This window comes from Aquarana catesbeiana, linkage group LG04, assembly GCF_042186555.1.
Source record: "Aquarana catesbeiana isolate 2022-GZ linkage group LG04, ASM4218655v1, whole genome shotgun sequence".
Taxonomy (NCBI): Eukaryota; Metazoa; Chordata; class Amphibia; order Anura; family Ranidae; genus Aquarana; species Aquarana catesbeiana.
In genome coordinates, this window is record NC_133327.1 from 403,653,487 (window position 1) to 403,676,783 (window position 23,297).

At 41.0% G+C, this 23,297-nt stretch overlaps 1 protein-coding gene across 16 annotated transcripts in view; it reads right to left on the bottom strand.

Annotated features, from left to right (window-relative positions):
• PTPRK (protein tyrosine phosphatase receptor type K) overlaps window positions 1–23,297 on the bottom strand; it is a 674,681-nt gene that overhangs the window by 98,845 nt on the left and 552,539 nt on the right. For 11 of the 16 annotated variants that reach the window (XM_073627229.1, XM_073627239.1, XM_073627238.1 and 8 more), the window contains 2 exons: window positions 9,366–9,526; window positions 5,325–5,360 (listed from right to left, as the gene is read on the bottom strand). In XM_073627229.1, the coding sequence (XP_073483330.1) occupies window positions 5,325–5,360; window positions 9,366–9,526 (197 nt within the window). The remainder of the gene's footprint in view (window positions 1–5,324; window positions 5,361–9,365; window positions 9,527–23,297) is intronic. The other 5 variants (XM_073627244.1, XM_073627242.1, XM_073627241.1 and 2 more) reach the window with 1 other exon arrangement.

Sequence of the window (23,297 nt, forward strand, 5' to 3'; positions counted from 1 at the left end):
CAAATAATTCTAGTTTTAGACGGGCATTAAATTAAAATTAGGATCTCAAAATGTTGCCAGGCAGTGTGCAGGTCTAGGGGGTCCATTACACTTGCATGTTTCTATGTACTCTATATATTAAAACAGTACCGTAGATCAATATGATAGGTTAATAAGCAATTGCTGGATTTGCAGTAAAAAGTACGGTGCAGTGGTCATTAACACACCCATCTGTTTTCTCCCAGTCCTCTACAGTAAACCTGCTGTCCACTTACAACTTGCTAATAGTGGTAATATGGGAAAGAGGGTAGAATAAAGTAGAAATATATGATGTTGTGAAGACACCATGGTCTCCAAGTGTCCGTATCTATATAGCCTCCCAAGTTTATCTTTCATGTTTAGGTAGCAACTCGTATGATTAATCTATGGCTCAGCTGGTCCTACATACATGTATATATGAGGGGTCTTCAAAAAGTTTCCATACTTTTATATTTTCGTTGGAAACGGTGAGGGCAGAAGGAGTAGTAATTGATCATGTCAGAGTGTCATGTGACTAGTTTGTCTGGCAAGCCGGCTAATCTTGCAATTTAGTATGAGTTGTCAAGCTGTGGTGAAGATGGCTGCGAAACTTAAAAAAAAAAGTGCAGAAACTTTTTTTTAAGAACCCTTGTATTAACATAATGCAAAAACAGCAAGCCATGATCTTTATTAAGTTATTTTATTCTTTTGCAGAATAGTCATGGACTTTCTTTGACGTGCTCAAACTAGGACTTAAAAAATACACAAAGAATTGCTTTATACTCCATTTTATTTTAATGCATTTAATCAAAACAATTTATCTTCATAGCATAGCCTGGAAAGAATAACATTGTGATTATTTCTCCGTTCAATAAAATAACCAAGTTTGCTGAAGGCAAGCTGTTTGCAGGTAGCGCTTCTGATTAAGGGATCATAGTTAAATAAGTGTAAGCATAACAAGCATAATAGTTTACTGTTGCAAACCACAATTTATCAAGAAAAAGTTGCTACTTCTTTAGATGCTGTGTGGGAAATGTTTTGACTTCTCACGCAACAAAATTTACTGAACGTACCATAATGTAATATATTTTAATGTAATTAATCAGGCCTTTTAAGGAAGCTCAAGAGTAAATGTTCCATTGAATGTGTGTGACACATCTTTTCAGTGTTGCAATAGCTTGAAATAAGCCAGACCTACATTGCATGCTTCATTGTGTCAGCGGTACAGAGTGTAGGCAGCTGGCAGCAGCAGCTGGGAGTGGCAGGCTAGCAGATGCCTTTTTATCACTGAGTAGCACCAAGAGTGGTAAGCCTAGCTTTCTAATTGTTAGGAATGTCATATAAGGAACTGATCTCAAAAGTATGAAACTGCATAAAGTAATAATACAATACTTTCTTACTTACCAGTGATTGGCACTGTACCAGAGCGGCAGAAAAAGAAAGCACAAACATGTTTCTGTATGAAACATTGCAACGCACTTGAGTCAGGCTACATTAGGTAGATATACAAAACGGTGTTATGTTTATGGGTAGCGGGGATGGGTGAAATGGATGAAAAGTACCAGCCATGCAGACAAAAAAAAAAAATCATACAGTGGGTAACTACAAGGACTACTTCTACTAATAAACCAAAAAGCAATGTACAAAAGAGGACATGATCTACAAAGTGTATACAACAATCAACCCCATGTCATATCCTAGCTAAAGAACCCTAAATAAAAATGTATTTTGCCACAATTATGAAGATTTAATTTCCTAATCTGACAGCAAAATCCAAAAGAATATTTTTCACAAAACAAAATTCAGTGTGCTAGTACAGGTAATCAAATATAACAAGATTTTTTTTCCCCTTTTTGGAGCAAAATTTTAAAATGGCTCCCCCCCCCCCCAAAAAAAACAATTTACAGACAGGTTTGCAACATTTTTATATCATACTGAAATCAAATAGCAAAATTAACCTGGTAAACAAAGTGTTTAATCATTTATTTGATTTTACTTTTTCTTTTAAGTTAACGTGTACTTTTCCCGTGTTGGGTAATGGATTAACTTTACAGGAGAAATTTTAAGCATGCTGTACCTGCATCCCTGCCACCCACAATCTCCCTAGGTAGGTATGTAAATCACATGACATTCATTCTGACCGCTCCAGAATGTAGCAATTGGTGCCTGAGAAGCCAATCTCCAGGCTTGCATGCTGTCACATGGGGAAAGAGGAAAGATACATAGCCTTGTGTACATTTCAAATTGCTCAGCAAATGAAACTTACACAGCCTCTTGGGATTCTTATTGTGGTGACAAGAGAGCATAGGGAAAGTCAATAATGCAAGCGTAAAGTGTTCGTAAAGAATGAAGGTTTTTACCCTTCATGCATTCATTTAGCTTCAGTGTGCAGCATCCCCCCCAATACTTACCTGAGCCTGATCTTCCTCCAGCGAAGTGTACAAGAGCCTCAGCTCTCTGGGCACTCTCCCTCCTCACTAAGATAGTAGCAGGCAGTCAATCACAGCCCGTGAGCCAATGAGGAGAGAGCCACAGCTCTGTGTGCGAATTGAAACGCAGAGCCGCGGCCCTGGAGCGAGCCGGTTTGGGTGCCCCCATTGTAAGTGGCTTGTTCAGGGGGCACTTGGCAGGAGGGACGGGCCAGAAATGCAGGCGGATAACCCGAGAAGTGGAGGAGGGGGGCTGCTCTGTACAAAACCATTGCACAGAGCAGGTAAGTATAACATGTTTGTTATTTTTTTTTAGTGACTTTAATATCACTAAAAAAAAAGAGTTCTAGGTTTACTTTCACTTTAAATAGATTGTTTAGGCCAAGCTGGCCAAAACACTCTGGCTACTGGAGGTGCTGTAACAGACTGTAGTAGCATTAGCAAAATACAGTAGATGGCGTTGTGTTCCAGCAGCAGTATGATAAAATTCCTGTCCGCACCAGCTATAAAGAGAGTTTTAGCACATCTCTGCAATTCAGGATATTTTCATCAATGACTACAAGGCTTCCTCTGATTGTCTGGGGTGGAGGTCTTAATAGTATCTATCCGCCTGTCCACCTTGGTGAATAAGAGGAAAGCTTGTATTCATTGCTAAAAATACAAGGCTTCTTCTGAAAGGTGAAGGTACAGTAAGCCTGACTATCTGGCAGCAGACAGGAAGTTGCTTGCTCTGCGGTCTTAACTACTATACAGTCTACAACAGCAGCCCTAAGTGATTAGACCGTTCTAGCATGGAAAAGATTCAAAGTTAAATTAAGTCTGGAATTTTTTTCTTCCCCAGTACAAAGTACAGTTTTCACTTGAAGGGAAAATATTTTGGAGTGTAAATATCATCAAAATTAGAGACATTAAAGGCAACAAAAAAAACGTAAAACATTCTTTACAGCTTGTTCTCAGTACATTGGAATAAAGTACTGTAATTTTATAGTACAATAAATGATTTCATATATCAGTATGGCCTTCGTTGAATACTGAAGTGAAAATGACAGGGCCATAGTTATCTACTCCTGCCCACTGAAATTAAACGCTTTTGGGATGTTCAAGATTTTTTTCAAGCTGTTTGTATACGTCCAGGTTACCTGCTGGCATTAATTTTACGGGAGCACACATTTGTCTTTGTGTTATCAAAATGAAAATAAACCCCTTGAAATAGCTTGATATTGTATGTTTATTTGTGGCTAAGCTTTTACCATAGAAGAGATAATTGGAACAAAAGTGTATCAGAGGCGTGAAATAGAAAATGGAACCTGAAATAATGTACCGAGTACAAAACTGCAGTGCTCAGAAACTATCTTACTCAAACTACTTTAACCAATGTGTTCTGTTTAACCTGTGCCTTCTTAAACTAATTTGCCATATTTGTGCAGTTCTTCGCTATAGATCCCCAACTATCCTTCATAACTAGCCAGGTTCATAAGCTGGATGTTAAGAACCAGAGAAATACTTGTTGAAGCCATCTGTTGACTGCAAGTCTGCATATCAGAAGTGTAATTCCTTTGAAAACAGGACAAGTAAAAATCAAATGTTCAATAATGCATGAACATTACAGTTAAATAATAAAAATAATGAAAACAATTCTGTTCCACAAAATTACTATTTACTGCACAATCCTACAACCACAAGTAATCCTAACCCTAGAAAAAACAAAAAATTGTCAAATACTGAACACAAAAAAAAAAAAAAAAAAAAAAAATTGAAATGACTCATTAGGTAAAAAAAGAAGCTTCAACTAATTTCTAATCTAGAATTTCCCAGGACATACCCTAGTACCTACTCCTGAGGAAGTCACGTGACCGTGACGATATGCGTGTAGTGTAGCCGGTTGACGCTGCCGATACTGGAAGTGATGCAGGAGCCTGTGAGCACAGCTGTCAGATTTTTATGCTGAATAATCCTGTTTTATGCTGAGTGATCCTGATTCAAATGTAAGTTACTACTTGTTTTAAATACATTTTCTACATAACTACTACACTTAGAGGTTTCCCCTTCTTGTATGAGCCACTGCACAGAAGTACCACGATTCTAAAAGGCCATACACCCTAAAGATGGTTAGCGAGTGGAACTAAGAAGGAGAAGGAATATAAAGGACCCCTAACTTATATGCCCCAATTCAGGGGAAAGCGTGACTTGACTTGGTATGAGAGGTCAATAATAGAGCTGCGCGTGGAAGGTGGAGGGTTTGCACCGAAGCACTTAGCACATTCATTGTGGATAACACTTATATTGGAGTCACTGAAGCACTAGCACTTTTAAGGTACAATGTTTTTACACTGAAGATTTTGAAGCACTACAACTTTTTGCATGGAATACATTAATTGGAGTTGCAGCACTAGCACTTTTAAAGAGGAACACACCTGTTCATGGACTTATTGCAATTTTATTGACTTTAAAAAGGATAGCTTCAAGGAATGATTGATTGTTTATTGTGAATTGTTTGTTATAATAGTACAGGATTAGGTATCTATAGGATATCATGGAATTTTAGAATTTGAAGATTACATAGGGATTTACTTCATGCACACTTGATATTAAGGGTATAGGCGCAACAATACATTGAAATCTTTACTGTATTAGAGATACATACCTGTGGCCCTTTTGTAATGGAGTTTTTATAGAACTAATTCTACCAAAAAGGCTGTAGGTATGACAAATATACTTAAACAGGACCTGCCTGTTTGAAATCCCATGTGCTTTTGGTGGGAAGTTCTGTATTACTCAGACAAGCTATTTCTACACGTTCCTGTTCACTAATCACTATATAAATGTTCTTAACATTCAGTCACATGCAAGAAAATCATTCATGCGTGAACTGGTGATGATGTCAGACTAGGTCCTCACCTAACACAGCGGTCGGCACAAGTGGATCATTGGGCACTGCAGGAAAACAAAGCTCATGAAAATTCACATTACCTCCAGTAATGGCAGTTGGAAACAGACAAAAAATTAGCACAAGACATCAACAGCTATTGAAAGTTGATTCTTCCAGCAGGCCAACAATGACTATAAAAGTACTTTACATGAGAGCACCAAATCGGCCTTCTGTCTAAAAGTTCCAACATCGAAAGCTTATGCACTCAGGAAAAAAAAAATAAAAAATGGGGCAACTCGCTCTTAAGATTTTAGCAAGTCTGTATATAATCATCTCTCACTATACAATAAAGATTGCCCTGGAGCTGTTATATTACAGGACAAACAGAATACGAATGCATGTTTTGAACTTATTCTTAAATGACATGCATTATTTGTGAATGGATGGGCCAGTTTAAAAAGCTGATGTAACAAATGAATAGCTCTAGCATATCAACGATCAAACAGCCAATAAAAGCACTGCTGCAAGAGATGCATGGAGGAAGCAACTAAGGAGCGGAGTAAAGAAGCAGATACAGTGAAATTTAAAGTGACGAATAATCATCATTAAAACCATGTAAAAATAGTGCAACAAATATTCAGCACCAGCAGATTAGCAAGTTAAATGCTATAACCTTCTACAATAAATAAATAACATTTCTGCAGGCCGCCATCTAATAAATTCAAAATGAATATTACATTATCAGGAGGGAAAAAAATGTGTTAAAATTAAATTACTGGAACATAAAGAAAAAACACATTTGTACAGACCCTGGCAACACATTTTACTTTCCTGTCACTGCACATCAGGGAACATCTCTGCACACTATTCAAGTTCTTGCAATGTAAATGCCACTATTATTTTGTGTTGTCTCCTACACTTCTGGGTGTGTCAAAAGCTTCCTTTGAGCACAGGCAGCTGCTACTCCTCCCTAACCCTGTGTATTAGTAGTTCAAGCAGCAGGTACCTATGATGTCCCACAACCGTTGTTAGCTTCTTTAAACTTTCCATGTAAACAAATGCTGTCATGCAATCTTCAGTGGATACAACATGATTGCACTAGTGATAGTGTCACTGTCCTGACAGCTTATTAAAAACATACATGCAGGATTACGAAGAAGCATCAAGAGGCACTGTTTACTGCTGTCTGGGGCACAGCATAGATTTTGGACAGTCGGTATATTTCTACATTTAACTAAAGACGGAGACTCTTATTATTGCTGCCACTGACACCAATGCTGGGGGATTATAACACCAGCTACTAACACCAATGCTGGGGGGTTTGATTGTGGCCTTGGACATCAATGATGGGGGTTACTATTGCTGCCACGAACACCGCTTACTTTTCAGTGTGCAAAGCTCTACGCTGCAAAATATTCAGCAGGACTGAGACTTTTGGGCACAATACAGCCATTTTATTTGCACCTCAATACACAAAAACATACTGCTTTTGTGCAGCCCAACGTATCAGGGACCTTTAAAATTTTCAAGTTGACCACTTCTGCTCTATAGTATTCCTCGTTACTCCTTCCCCTTCAGCAACATAAATTATTATTTTGGGGGAGTGATGAAAGGGGTCATCAGAGCAATTAATCTAGGGCTAGGATATGCAAGAAGGGGAGGGGCTGTGCTAGGGAATTGACTCTCATGGAGTAGTTAAAGCTTGAAGAGAAACTCTGCTTGTGTTAAAAAAAAAAAAAAAAAAAAACTCTCCCCACAGCCCTTTAACTGCAAGGTGGATCAATGTACACTGCAAGTATTAAAAAAAAATAATAAAAAAATAATTGTTGCAGATTCCTACCTGTTTCTGCTCTAAAGAAATAGCTGTTTGTATGGCCATGTCTTTTAGATACCGATTCTGAATTGGGGGGGGGGGGGATTTGTGTTCATTATAATCACTTGGTGCACTTTTAATGTTCTGATGAGAAAAGTTGCAGTGCCTGCAATCCTTTGGAAGTATTTAACCCTTAGGGAGTTTCTCAACAAAAATTATATTTCTATTGCACAGGATGCCTAAAATTGGACTTGTATCTCAGTGCAGACCTTATGTTAAAATCAGTGTGCCAATCACACAAGCAGGAAACCACCCTTTAAGGTGTTCTACACACCAACAGTGTACAGAACTCCTCCAGGTTGCCACATTACATTAAATTTTACAAAAAATTACAGCACTGTAGGCTGAAATGGAAAGTCAATTTTTAAAAACATTACATTGCAATATGGCTTGTATAGCAATTGTATATGCTATATTACTTTTTTGCTATCATTTTTTTCTGTGAAAAAAAAAAAAAAGCTTAATTAGCACCATGAACAGTACTGTCGTTAAATGAAAAGAGTCCTCTGTGCTGGTGGATGCTATTTTGGTTTGGTTTAAAACTTCTACCAAGTTCAAAGGTATACTGCAAATAAAAAAAAAATAATGGAAAGGAAAAAAATTGCACTTAAGCATACAAAAAATACTTGATTTTACCTGCAATGTTTAAGTAGTTGACAGGGTCTCTATATAAAAAAAAATAAAATGTGCTTTACATACAACTAGGTACCTTAATCTGTCTCAATATCCAATCTCTGTCAGCACTGTCCCCCACTGTTTAGAAGGGAAGAGGAAGGTGCAGCAGTGGAGCAAATCTGGCTTTGCAGATTTAAGAATTGTTAACAGATCTAATGGCTTATCAGCGTTTTAGGCCGGCCCATACATGGAACCGGTGAGATTCGAACCGTTAATGGGCAGGCTGAATGTACCAAGTCAATCGATCAACTTTGGTACAACTGGCCTGACAGATCTTTTGCTGCTATAGCCGCTAGCAATAATCACTGTCTTTTTCAGGTGGGCAGGGCTTCCCTTGCCCACCGGGAGAAGACGATTCCCCTCTCAACACAGTCTGTGGTTGCAGGAAAGAAATTCACAGTGTATTGCCAGCCTTATGCTTCATCAATGTGCAGGCTATGTGTGGGTGATCTGTAATCTTTAACTCAAACAGAAAAATTGGTCTCACCCTCCTGGCTGTGTCGTCTGGCAAAGGTGTAGGAAACACAAAAGTGGAATTTACAAATCTTTTAATGGATAAGCAAATTTGTCAATTTTAACGGTTATTTTTTTTGGCCATTTGCCTGGGGTCTAGCTAAAATACTATTAGTCTGACAGATCTGATAGTGTTACCAATTTATAGCTAAAAGGGTAGAAAGCCTAATACAAATAGGTTTACCTTAAAGTCTAAGGACACCCAAAACAATTTGTTATTGATAGACTGCTGGGAACCAAGTCAGCAAATTTATAATGGTAATGAGGCATGCCCATTTTCTTTGCTGAATTTTCTATTTAGGAGAATGCATCAGGAGTAATGGGAATAACCACAGATGGGTGGGAACAGAGCCTTTATCTAAAGCTGATAAATTATGCTGCTGCTTTCTCCAGGAGATTCCAGTATTTTATTTAGCCCTTCAGACTATACCTGAATATTGGCCGGTTCAGCAGGGACCAGCTGAGATTTAATCCATGTATGGGCAGGCTGACTGTACCAACATCGACCCATTGATTAACTGGTGTACAACCAAGCCTGTCTGATTTTTTTATATGTTATTACTGACGGTGGGTCTAGTAGAAATCATTGTGCTCTGATGGCTGAGAAGGCTCCCCGTATGGTGAAAGGAAAGAATATTGAGTTATCCGTGGTCTGCTTAAGTGTTCATGCTGAAATGTTTTCTGAAAGTTGTGCATCTAATGTATAAGCCAATTTTAAAAAAATACATCTAAATTCTTTAACTGATCCTGAAGTTTGTTTACTTGTTAACTCTGTAATCTAAGTTAGGCCATATGTCCATAAGTCCTAATAAGGCCACAAGTCCTAATGTTCTAAGTAGCAGAGATTTTTAGAAAAGTGCTGACATTTTAGCATTAAATTGATTTGTACCCGTGTATAAATTTATACAATTTAACATGGTCAAGATATGAAAGTTAACCAATCCCTTTGATAGTATCATGCCTGCAATATACATTGTTTTGGATCTTATGTTGCCTTGAGAGTGCTTACATCTGGGGGTGAAGTTGTGAGAATCCATGTAGGTAATAGACAGCGGGTCTTCAGCATGCAGAGTGCTTTGGTCAGCATAACTTCTATCCATTGCATTGACCATATGAGTCATCTCCTGACGCGTGTTACCCATGGCATCCTTGCGCTTCTTTGCCAGTTTACTGAAAAGGAAAGTAGACTTTTACTGCATTACTTGTACAGGAGAAGAGACATTCAAGATGACCCTAAAAGAAGTAATTAAAACTTTCAATTCTAACAATTCACAGTGCTATTTATTGCATTTTTCCAGTATTCATATGGCTGAATAACCCAAATTGCTAGTCATGGGTAGCTTAGTGTTCCACTGTATTCTTGGCAATTATGGTTAGATAGTTGAAGATAAACACTATAGTAGTTGTAAAATAGTGGGCTCTTTAGGACTATATGACAATCTTTGTAGTCTATTTCACTGTGATTAACTGTCTTCACAGATATTCATCTGTGACATACTGCAAACCCCCAGTGACAAGCATCTCAACGTTCAGTATCTTGTAAATGTGTAGCTACTGGTGTAAAAAAAAAAAAAAAAATGATTTGAGATTCCTGCATAAACCTAAAAATATCCATAACATAACACAATATAAATATTTCTAAAAGAAAATTACATGATCAAGTCAGCAGTACAGCACCATACAGTGAATATCAGAGCTATGAGAAATATCAGCCTTGTGAATTTCTGGAAAAATACATATAACATACATATTATAAAAGGGAAAATTTTATCAAAACAAGCTTCAGCTTATTGATGAAATATGCATTACAACCCAACAGTATTTTTTACAAAGTGACAGTCTGGTAATGTCTGCATTAAGCAACACAAACTGACCTACGGCAATTAATAATTCAGGCTATCATTTCTTTTCTTCTTTTTTATATATTTAGAAGTATAGTAAATGCATTCAGGGATAAAAAAAAAAAAAAAAGACATATTAGCCAATACAGGCCAATTTGGTAACAAACAGCCAAGACTTATCACTGTGGTAAAGTCTAATAGGATTATTTAAGCAAACCTGTGATGTTAAAGAAGTGGTTGTAAATCCTTACCATTTACTAGTGAGTGACTAGCCTCAGTTGATACACAGAGATTAAAACAAATCCTCCAAGCAAGTTTTACCTGTTTATCCGCAGCCTTCTAACACACAAAATTTGCACAGCACCTCTCAAGCTCTAGAAAGCAGGGGGGGGGGATCTGACATCACACACTGCAGAACTAGAGCACACTATTCCCTGATATCTGAGTTTGAGGTATAAAACCACCAAGTACTAAAAAGCATTGTTCACACTGAATAGAAGGCATCTATAGGGCAGCATAAGCACTCCAAGTTTTGTGGTGCTCAGGCACTCTACCATCCATCTGATTGTGCAATCTATCAACAACTATATAGTTTCAGGGTCTGGTTGGATACAAATGGATTTCAAAGTGTCACTGTCCAGAGAAAAATATGGGGTTGCATTGTATCCCTAATCTCTATACTTATTCCATGTCAGTGACCCAAATATTAAAGCCAAAGCATCAGCAGAACAGCCAGGGAACTAACATATTCAAAAGAGAATAATGCAATGTCAGCCCATCCCCTACTTTTCCAGGACAGAGTCACTTTATGGTAGGTCCTAATATTAAATAGATGTGGTCAATCAGACTAAATCAGATTGTAATATGTATTGGGAGCTTAAAGCGGGACTTCACTCTCTCCCCGCCCCCTTTTTCTTAAACCCCTGCTTACCTGGTTGCAGGTTCTGCAAAGTTCAGATATTCACCCACCCAGCCTATCCAGCGTTGTCCTGCTGACAGCCTCTACTCTTCTGCCACTGCTCAGGTCCCATGCTGCCGTGTTTTTGTGTGATGTCATCAGGAGGCTTCTCTGGGTTCAGCCGGTGGGCCTCCCGATGATGGTAATCCCCTCATCCTGGATCAAAGACTATGCCTCCTGGGATATATGATGTGCATACCCCAGGAGGCACATGATTTGCCTAGGCAAGTGATGTGCATTGGGCGCGGGACCAAAATCTTTTATTATGGGAAAAAACAAGTATAGTGATGTTTATGTAGCAAAGGGGTGGAGAGAGGGAAGTTTGTTTTGTGGGTGAAGATCTGCTTTAAGCCTCGCAGTAGCTTTTACACAAGTTAAGAAAGGCTTTACAACTCTTTCCCCTCACAGGCTCACTTTAAGGAGAAATTCCAGGCTACAAATGGGAACAAATTGCTAATGCAATCCAGAAAACAATGCAGCTGTACAGTCAGAAGCCCACTCAGTTTACCATCATTATAGATACCGGTTATTCCGTGCAGCAAGAATGCAAATAGCTCCTTACATATCCAATGAGTGTGTACTTTCTGAAGGATATGTTCTGCAACCTCCGCTCTTACTGCTTGATGAATCACCAATCAGCTTCAAACTTCCAAGGCAGCTTTGAAACTGATTGTTGGCTGTGATATACTGACACTGTTACAATAAAGTAAATTTCAACCCTAAGTAAGTGGCATTTATGTTTCCCTAAAGAACTATGTATTACACATATGCCATATTTTAATTACATAGAATTCTGTATCTGACTGTTTTCATCCCTTTTTTGCATATCAGTGCTATGCATTTCCTCCAGCCTCTTTTAGCTGCTTGTATGGTCAACTAGGGCACCTGTAACAAGGTGACACACTGGACCACAATTGTGAGGCTTTCATGGCAGGATGAAAAGGTATTTTATTGAAAGCTACATATATAAAATGACTGAAAACCCTTTTTGAAATAGCATCATCATTTAAAAAAACTAGGAGATTATAATGCTTGGGTTTACATCTACTTTAAACCTTCTGAAACAGAACAGAGCTATGGTGGGGTGTGTTTAGGAACCTTTCTTCTACATCACAAACCAGCAAGAGATACTGGTTTGGACTAATGGTCTATAGTAATGCCTTGACCAAAACAAAAACAAGCATTTTGTTCCCTCTGTATGTATTTTAAACTCATAACATACAGCGGGGACATTTTTTGATCCCCTGCAGATTTTGTAAGTTTGCCCACTTACAAAGAAATTAAGGGTCTATATATTTTATTATAGGTGTATTTTAAATGCTAGAGACAGAAGATCAATCAAAAATCCAGAAAAAAAAAAACACATGATTGAGTAGCAGTTCACTGAGCAAAATAAGTATTTCATCCCCAAGCAAAACATGACTTAGTACTTCGTGGAGAAACCCTTGTTGGCAAGCAGAGGTAAGACATTTCTTGTAGTTGGTTACCAGGTTTGCACACATCTCAGGAGGAATTCTGGTCCACTCTTTACAGATCTTTTCTAAATCCTTAAGGTTTCTTGGCAACTAAGTTTTAGCTCCCTACATAATTTTCTATAGGAGTAAGGTCTGGAGATTGGCTAGGCCACTCCATGACCTTAATGTGCTTCTTCTTCAGCCACTCCTTTGTTGCCTTGGAGGTATGTTTCGGGTCATTGTCTTGCTTGAAGACCCATCCACGATCCATCTTCAGTGTTCTGGTGGTTGAGGGAAGAAGGTTCTTATCCAAGATTTTACAATGTATTAAATGGGATAAAATCCTGGGAATTATTTTTTAAATCTGGGAGGAAAAACGGGTATGCTTTAGGAGCATATTAAAGGGGTTGTAAATCCTCAAGTTTTTTCACCTTAATGCATCCTATGAGAGAATTCTCCCAATCACTTATTTCCAAGGATGACATTTTTTGGCTTCACACCAAGCAATGTAAGTCTTCCAGACCTTATGATAGATCTTCCTATTGACAGCTTTCCTAGCATTCACTAGGGTAGACACCACTGGTATTGAGATGCCACGGTCCTTTAACACCCTGGTTTCAATAGTCATGCCGTCAAATTTAGAGACCGTAAATTGGGGTGGAATATAGGACATTGAGACAGTAGATCGGGGCGACCTGGAAGCGTCCATGGCCCGTCTATTGTCAGTCTCACAATCTCTGGGAACCAGGGCCTTCTAGGACAGGCTGGTGCCACCAGAATGACTGGAACTCCCTCTCTCCGAATCCTGCGCAACAAGCAACAAATGTGGAAGGACAGGGATCGGAGGGAAAGCATAAACTAGGGAGTACTCGCTCCATGGAACTACCAGAGCATCTGCTCCGATTGCCAGAGGATCGCTTGTTCGGGACACAAACTGCTGTACCTTGCTGTTGAACCTGGATGCCAGTAGGTCGACCCCTGGCCACCCCCAACATTGGCAAACTTCCTGGAATATCCCTGGATGTAGCGACCCTTCCCCCCCGGGCAGATCTGCTGGCGGCTGAGATAATCTGCCTTCCAGTTCTCTACTCCCGGGATATGGACTGCTGATAGAAAATGTCTCTCTGCCCAGGCTAGTATGTGGTTCACCTCCTTCAGAGCTGAACGACTCCTGGTACCACCTTGGTGGTTTATATAGAGCACAGCAGTGGCATTGTCGGACTGAACCCTGATAGGGCAGTCCTGAAGCTCCGCTGTCCAGGGCCGTAGGGCTAGACGTACTGCTCGTAATTCCAGAACGTTGATAGGCAGGATCTGTTCTGTCCTTGACCATTTCCCCTGAGCTGTGAGCCCTTCTAGGGTCGCTCTACAGCCTGAGAGACTGGCATCTGTAGTCATTACTCTCCAAGTTACCGGAAGGATCTTCCCTTTCACAGGTTCTGATCCTGCAGCCACCAGTTTAGGCTTAAGCGTGCCCGAGAAGATAACATTGGATAATCCAGGGCTTGTCCTCTCCTGTTCCAAGCCAACAAGATGTCTTGTTGTAGAGGCCAGGATACCATCCTCCCTAGAAGACTCAAACAGAGCCGAATGTGGGGTTGTCTGGTGCCCCTTATCTGACGCACCTGATTCTTCAGGGCATAGATCCTTGCGGGTGGCAAGAATACTCTTGCCTGGATCGTATCTAGATACTTTAGACTTTGAGTTGGTCTCAAGGTTCACTTTTTGGTTTTATGATCCAGCCTAAGCTTTCTAAATACCGCACCGTGCATGTTATGCTCTGTTCTAGAGCCTGTAGTGAGTGATCTCTGAGCAGGAGGTTATCCAGATACCAGAGCACCAGGATCCCTTAGGCCCTTAAAGACCCAGTACTGGCGCTAGGACCTTTGTGAACACCCAGGGAGCGGTAGCAAGCCCGAAGGGTAGAGCCACAAACTGAAAATGACGTTCCTCTACTGCAAATCGTAGGAACCTCTGATGAGGCTGAAAGATAGGTACGTGTAAATACATATCCTTTATATAGATGGAGGCTAGAAAGTCTCCCATCTGAAGTGAGGCTATTACTGAGGGGCAGACTTCATCCAAAAGCACTGGATCAGTAGATACCGGTTCAGGGATCTTAGGTCCAAAATGGGCCTTGTGTCTCTGTTTGGTTTTTTAACCGTAAATAGGTTTGAGTAAAACCCTGCGCCCCTTTTGGGTACAGGAACCTCTACAATCACTTCTTGATGCACTAAATGATGTAGTGCCTGAAGCATTAAGTATTTTTAGAGGATCCGAGGGAACGCTGGATCTTAAAAACCTCTGAGGGGGATCCCTCTGCAACTCCAGCTTGTAACCGCAGGATATATACTTGAGATGACCCGCTCGTCCTTAACTATTGTTCTCCAAATGTCTGCAAAGTGCAGCAGCCCCCCCCCCCACCCAATGGAGTGGGGGCTTCCCCTCAAAAGGAGGGCTTGGTACTGGGTTTAGAAGTATTTTGGATCCAGGGCTTTCTGGCCCTGGCCTTGCGGCTTGCCCCTGGCCCTAGTGCCCTGTTGGCGGTGGAACTGCCTTGGCACTAAGACATTTGAGGAAGCAGTCCCTGAGGTTTTAAACGAGGGATATCTGGTGCTTTTCTTCACAGGAAGTAGAGAACTCTTCCCTTCCAGAAATCTTTTAGATATATTTGTCCAAATGATCACCAAATAAACACTCCCCATGAAAGGGGAAACTTGCCAATAACTTCTTACAAGGAAGCTAGGCTGACCAGTTCTTAAGCCACAAAAGTCTGCGCATATGTACAGACAAGAGAGCCAAATGAGAAACCTGCTGTACTGAATTGTTTAAGGCATCAACATCAAAACACAGCGCTCGAGGAATATCTACCTTAATTTCAGGGAGATCTTCCTCCTAGTTAGGCCTATCAGGCCATCTGATCTGATCCTTTACGGACTGGCAGATACCAATTGCTGCAACAGCTGGCTGAATAGCTGAACTGGCTAAAAAAAAAGGAAGCCTTTAAAAATGACTCCAATTTCTTGTCAACAGGGTCGTTCAAGCCCTGTGTGTTATCTACCGGACAAGTCAAGTTCTCGTTTAAGGAAGAGACTGATGCATCTACGGCTGGCATGCTCCACTTCTTATGCCGCGTACACACGAGCGGACTTTACGGCGGACTTTGCCCGGCGGACTGGATTTCGTCGGACAATTCGATGTGTGTGGGCTCCAGCGGACTTTGTTTTCTCAAAAGTTGGACGGACTTAGATTTTAAACTTGTTTAAAATTTATCCGTTGAAATCGAGTCCGGTCGAAAAGTCCGCTCGTCTGTATGCTAGTTCGACGGACAAAAAGGCACGCTAGGGCAGCTATTGGCTACTGGCTATGAACTTCCTTGTTTTAGTCCGGTCGTACGTCATCACGTACGAATTCGACGGACTTTGGTGGATTGTGTGTAGGCAAGTCCGTTCATTCACAAAGTCCGTCGGAAAGTACGTCGAAAAATCCGCCGGGCAAAGTCCGCCGTAAAGTCCGACCGTGTGTACGCGGCATTAAACTTTTCATCCATGAGATATAAAAGGAAAAACCTTTTAGAGGAACAAAAATCAGCTTGTTCCAACAGAGGGTGTAAGGGGGAAGCCTGTGTGGCCTGAAGAGGCCTCAGAGATCCCAAAGAGGACCAGGGAGGCTCAGTAACCTCTGCAAGAGGCAACTTAAAGGCAGAATGAACCATTTCGGTAAGAATCAAGATCAAAAGCCTCTGTGACTAAGAGGCAGACACCAACTGGATATCTTCTTGTCCAGATTGCTCGGAAGCAGACTCATCTGCCAGGCCATCCAGAGAATCCTGAGCTTTAAGCTCTTCCCCATCCTCAACCCATTCCTGCTCCAGACTAGGAGGCTCAGGGGAGGGGGATTTGTCACACTTCTTGCCACCCTGTGGGATGGAGGCAATCGTGTCAGCAATCCTGTGCTCTAAGGGTGAAGCAGCAATGTTGACTGTAGGCACAATCCCAGATAGGCGCAGCGGCTCAGATTGCCCGGAAGCCTCTGGTCCTTCAGGGGATACAACACTAGGGATACGACTAGGTTCATCACGAACTACTGATGACATAGGTGTGCCCTTCCCTGTAGTGTTAGTCCCACTCCTCTTTTTTGAAGAAATTTACTAGCCACAAAAAGGAGTACCTGGGTGTAGTATTAACACACCTTAGAAGGGGGACCCTTTAATAGGGCTCACCAAGCCCCTATGCAACAATCCTGCTAAGCACCTTTAGCCTGTCAAGCAACACCTGGTGACCCACGTGACCAGGGTAAGGAGAAATGAACAGCTGCAAGTGCCTGGTTCAGAGCCTGCTCTGTGTCCCACAGCTGCCTTCTGGAAGCACCGCATGCTTGGCATAGACAACTTAAATAAGCTGGCTGTGCGCCGGAACGTTTTGCGCATGCATGCTCACACACGTGCGCTGTGCGGGTGAACAAGCATGGCCGTACTCGCGTATGACGCAAATCTTTGTGCACTAAGATAAAGGCAATGGTGCATGTGCAGCGAAGCCGCGTGCGCCATACAAACTGCTGAGCCCAGAGGCGCTCTTGGGAAAGCACATGCGCCATGGCGATCCAAGGTGAAATGGCGCACCATTATGCGCCATCATACAGGTAAAAAACAGCCAGACACAAGCAAAAAAGGTACACATTGCAAACACCCACAGCTAGCCCAAAAAGTCCCCCGTAAGGTCACCACACACAGGTGTCCAGCCTCTAGCTAGCTTGACTGATTGTTACAATCACTGGAACACCCCACAATAATAATAATAATAATAATAAAGGGGTTTCACTTACCCGTCCAGGTGCAGGGCAATCTTCACCCTTCACGGCGGGTTCCTGTCACTTCAGGACCTTCAAGGACTGGGTACCCTTTTCATGTATAGGGTCCACTCCCTTGGACCTGTACAGCACTCTTCAGGAATGCCTTAGCGCTGTAGTGTCCAGGATTCCACTTCGCAGGGTCCAGTGCCCAGGGGGCCGAATTACAGGCAAAACCTCGCAGGATCTTGAGTCTTCTTTGCGAGGCTTAGGTACCATTTATCTAAGCATATAAAGCCTGTGTCAAATGGATCCGATCGGTCAATCCCTTGATTTATTTAAGAACAGTTTGTGGGACTAGAGACTTGGAGCTCAAACAACCATGCCATCCACCTGGCAGACACTGGTAAAAAAACTTCCTGTATGGGAGGGGTTATATAGGGGATCACTTCCTATCTAAAGACCTTTGGTCTACTAGTGTCCATTCACCTGGAGATGAAGTATAACCCAGCAGGTAATGAATATTAGCCTAAATCTGTGTCCCATGATGTATGAAAAAGAAAAAAACTATTAGAGAGGCACCTAAACGACCACAACATACAAGACTATACAATGTAATATTAACATAAAAGCACACACAGGATGGACTTGTGTCTTTTTTCAGCCTTACCAACTATGTATTTCTTCCTCCAAACACAGAGAGTCAAGTTAATGCCAAAGTGCTCAATTTTGGTCTCATCTGACCACAGCACTTTCTCCCAATCCTTCTCTGAATCACTTATATGTTCACTGGCAAACTTAAGACAGGCCTGTACATGTGCCTTCTTGAGAAAAGGGGACTTCGAGGGCGCTGCAGGATTTCAATCCATGGCGGCATATTGTGTTACCAATAGTTTGGTGACTGTGGTCCCAACTGCCTTGAGATCATTCTCAAGCTCCTCCCCTGTAGGTCTAGGCTGATTTCTTACTTCCTTACCCCATGAGGCGATATACTGCATGGCGATCCAGACTGAGGGCGATTGATGGTTATTTGGTATTTCTTTCATTTGCGAATAATCGCTCCAACAGTTGTCTCCTTTTCACCAAGCTTCTTGCTGATGGTCTTGTAGCCCATTCCAGCCTTGTGCAGGTCTACAGTCTTGTCCCTTTGTTGGTGGGTTTGAATGGAAGAAAGATTCGGTGGACAGGTGTCCTTTGACAGCTCTTTGGCCTTGCCCATGATGGTGGGTTTGAATGGAAGAAAGATTCAGTGGACAGGTGTCTTTTATACACAAAGTTGTCATTAGTAGCACCTTCTTAAATTGACAGGATTAATCTGTGTACCACATGAGCACATACTGTAACCAGTAAGAATTGTTGTTGGTTGGTAGGGGATCAAATACTTATTTTACTCACTGAAATGCAACTCAATTTATAACATTTTATTATGCGTTTCTTCTGGATTTTTGGTTGATATTCTGTCTCCACCTTTTAAAATACACCTAAGATAAAAAAATATAGACACATGATTTCTTTGTATGTGGGCAAACTTACAAAATAAAAACAAAAGATCAAATAATTATTTTCCCCACTGTAGTTTTGATAATAAAGGCAACTGCTGACAGGTATGACGTACAGGCATCTTGCAGGTACTGCATAAAACCTCTACAGTTTTAGTACCCCTTGATCTGTCCAAAGACTGATCTGTCCAAATCACTGACACTCCCTGCATCCCACACATGTACGACAACTCATCAAATTTACAGGCCAATAGGAACATATTGGGGGTGTGAGGGAACAGGAAAACTTCAACACTAACAGAAAGTGTGAGAGGTTATCCCAATCAGAAGGGGCCACTATTTTTTTGGTTTCATTAAAATGATAGTCAGTTTTAAAAAGTAAAGTATTACTAAAAAAAAAATGGTGTGCAAAATTGCAGTAATACACGAAAAAAAAATTACAACTTTCATTAGTTTTAGAATCAAAATATACTGTATAGATCGTATGAAAAAAATTACAAACAAAAATTACAGGGTTTGTGTGCACATTAGTTTACTTTAGGTGGACCTTGCACTAAAATTGCAAGCTCTGCTTATTTAGTGAAGCCCCCCTCTACATCTCAAAATGCTGCAAAAAAAAAAAAAAACCTGTAAAAAACAAAACAAAAGAAAACTAAAAAAATAAAATCGCACACATAATATAGATCTTACCTTATCCCCACTTCTGCCCAAGGCCCCTTGTAAGGGGGGTGTCAGCTTCCTTTGAGCGATATCTAGGGAAATGCGGAAAAGCCAAAATCTTGGGAGAAGATGCTACTGCACTGCGTTGTAGTGTTATCTCACAAGATTTGAGGTACTTGGCATTTCCCAGGATACAGGACTTCACCCCCTGCAGCACAAAAGCCAAGTGAAAGGTTTAAGTCATTTTTTAACTCCCGTCCCCAACAGGCAATTTCATTTTTTTGCATCGATTTAAGATGAGAAGGGGCAACAGCGGCCCATCCATTAGGGCATCCAATGCCATGGAGGGTGTTGTTTTGAATGCACGCGATTAGAGCCAGAGGCTCTAAAAGGCTTAAAAAAGGGTGGGCTTGGGCGCAGAGCACTGCGCCTCAATCCCACCCAGTTGTGTGACAATAGTAGCGAATGAACATTTGCTATCGTCACACTGATGCTCCTCCTGACCAATCAGGAAGCGGGTCTTGAGACCTGTCACCCCATTGGCTGAAAGGACAGGCGATCTTATTGGTAGCCTAGGAGGAGGAGGTACTGCCACGATGCAGAAGACGAGAAGAGGACACAGGAGCCTGAGGAACCCGGCTGCTGCCCGTCCGTAGGAGCCCGAGCCTAGATGGGGCAAGTGCCGGGAGGGTTGTGCCCCTGACCGACCAACCAACAGCCGAGTGTCCACAATTGATATGCTGGCGCCGGGGAGAGAAGGGGGAGACAAGTAGGCTCAGGTAAGCATATGTTTATTAAAAGTGACTTAAATAGAAACTGGAGTTCCTCTTTAGCAGCAATTGAGCTTTTAAAAAAAACCCTTACAGATCTATGTCGCAGGAGGCATTGCAGAGTAATCCTCGAATATTACAACAGATTCACCGCTGGGTAGATGAGCTGCAATTTTATTGTGATATTAGAGATTCATTTTTCTACAGTACCTGCAGCTACAAAGGTCAGTAAGCACTTGTTTTAAAGCTAATTTATAGCTTTTTAAGAATATGTAAAAAATTAATGTCCATGGCTTGGCGGCAGCTCTACTTTAACTTTGTTAGGAAAAAACCTACGGAAAGTGCCCCTTTCCTGTGGAATATTTCACAGTGCGTGTAATCTGATTCCCTGTTACCAGAGCCTCAAAGAGAAAAAAAAAAAATTGTGCTCTAAAGCCTCGTACACGATGAGAATATCAGATGAATGATCACAATTTTTACGTGTACTGAATCAATGAAAATCATTTGTTCTGGTATTGTTTGAGAAAAATGTTGTGTTTATTTCAGATGAACTGTCGTGATCGTCACTAGAAGGCTGTGTACTATCAATCAGTTTAGCGTACGAACACTTTGAAAGCAGTATTTTTCATCCAATTTTCTCATCATGTGTACTAGGCATTACTTAGCACTTTTCACTAATGTCTGTACACAGACATTATATTGTTTTTATACAGGGTATGCAGGATAGGTTGTCGGAGGGGAGGAGGTAATGTTTTTAAAAATAATTAGAGTTGGCTTACTAAAACTTTCATTGTATCCTCAGAAAGAAATAAAATTCAGTAATGTGCGATTATTTTATAGACAAGACAGAGGCTTCTCAATCCTAAAGAAATAATGCCATTTAATTAGCCATTCTTTGTCTATTTTGCCTCTCAACTTTTTAGTTTTTTTTCTTTAATCAATAAAAGATGACATGTTAATTTGTCAGTTTGGGGTTGATTTACTAAAACTTGAGTGCACAATCTGGTGAAGCTGTGCATGTTAGCCAATCAGCTTCTAACTTGAGCTTGTTTAATTAAGTTTTGACAATAAAACATGGAAGCTGATTGGTTTCTTTGCAGAGCTGCACCAGATTTTGCACTCACCAGTTTTAGTAAATCAACCCCTTTGTGTCAAGTTCCTTTTCTATCTTCCCTCTAACAATGGACTGCAGCATGTTTAGGGTAATGTAAATTAGTTGTAATGTTTCATGTGAGAAATAGGGTTTATACCTTAACAAATTGAAAAAAAAAATAAAAAAATACTATATATACCGTATTTATCGGCGTATAACACACTTTTTCCCCCTTAAAATAGGGGGAAAATTGTGTGTGCGTGTTATACGCCGATATAGGCTGCCACCGAGGGGAAGGAGGGGACGAGCGCTGCTGAAATCCTGTGTCCCGAGCCGATCTCCTGTGTACTGGGCTCGGTTCGCAGTCATGCTCAGTCCCGTCTCCTAGCTTTGACATCCCGGCATTATGTCCATCATAGGATCCGGGCCAAGGGGTGGGACTGGGCGCGACACCGAGACGAGTACACAGGAGATCTGGCTCTATTTCGGCAGCGCTCGTCCTCTCCTTTACCTCGGTGGCAGCCTATATTTCGGCAAGGCTGCAGATGGACACTGAGCAATGCTGCAGGTGGGCACTGATTAGACTGCAGATGGGCACTGATCAGGCTGCACTGAAGCTGCAGATGGGCACTGATCAGGCTGCATTGATGCTCACTTACCATTATTTTGCTTCAAAGTGGTTTATTTTTTTTTTTAAAAAAGTTTTTTTTTTCCTGAAACTTCCCTCTTAAATTGGGGTGCGTGTTATACATCAATACAATATATATATATATATATATATATATATATATATATATATATATATATATACACATATACACACACACACATATATACATGCACAAATACACAGTTGTGCTCATAAGTTTACATACCCTGGCAGAATTTATGATTTCTTGGCCATTTTTCAGAGAATATGAATGATAACACACAAACATTTCTTTCACTCATGGTTAGTGTTTGGCTGAAGCCATTTATTATCAATCAACTGTGTTTACTCTTTTTAAATCATAATGGCAACAGAAACTGCCCAAATGACCCTGATCAAAAGTTTACATAGCCTGGTGATTTTGGCCTGATAACATGCACACAAGTTGACACAAAGGGGTTTGAATGGCTATTAAAGGTAACCATCCTCACCTGTGATCTGTTTGCTTGTAATTAGTGTGTGTGTATAAAAGGTCAAATGAGTTTCTTGACTCTTGACAGGCCCTTGCATCTTTCATCCAGTGCTGCACTGACGTTTCTAGATTCTGAGTCATGGGGAAGAATTGTCAAAGGATCTGCGGGAAAAGGTAGTTGAACTGTAAAAAAACAGGGAAGGGATATAAAAAGATATCCAAGGGATTGAGGATGCCAATCAGCAGCGTTCAAATTCTAATCAAGAAGTGGAAAATGAGGGGTTCTTTTGAAACCAAACCACGGTCACGTAAAATAAAAACTAGAAATTCTGCCAGGAAAATTGTTCGGGATGCAAAGAAAAACCCACAAATAACTTCAGGTAAAATACGGGACTCTCTGAAAGCATGTGGTGTGGCTATTTCAAGATGCACAATAAGGAGGCACTTGAAGAAAGATGGGCGGCATGGTCGACTCACCAGAAAAAAGCCATTACTACACAAATAAAGAAGATTAAGATTTCCGCGCTCACAGACCAAGGCTTGCAGCCTCCCCTTACTTACCCCCTCAGGGATGAGATAAGAAATAAAAATATGTGTGGGTAGGGGCAGGTGGCGCTACCTGTATGGGTACGTTTCAGTTTTGTATTAGCTATATAGCTCAAAATTACTTGTGTGCTCTCCTCGTAGTGAACTATAAGTGTGCGTGGGCAAACCCGTGTAATAAAGTGTATATGTGCCCAATGGGACAAATATCCCG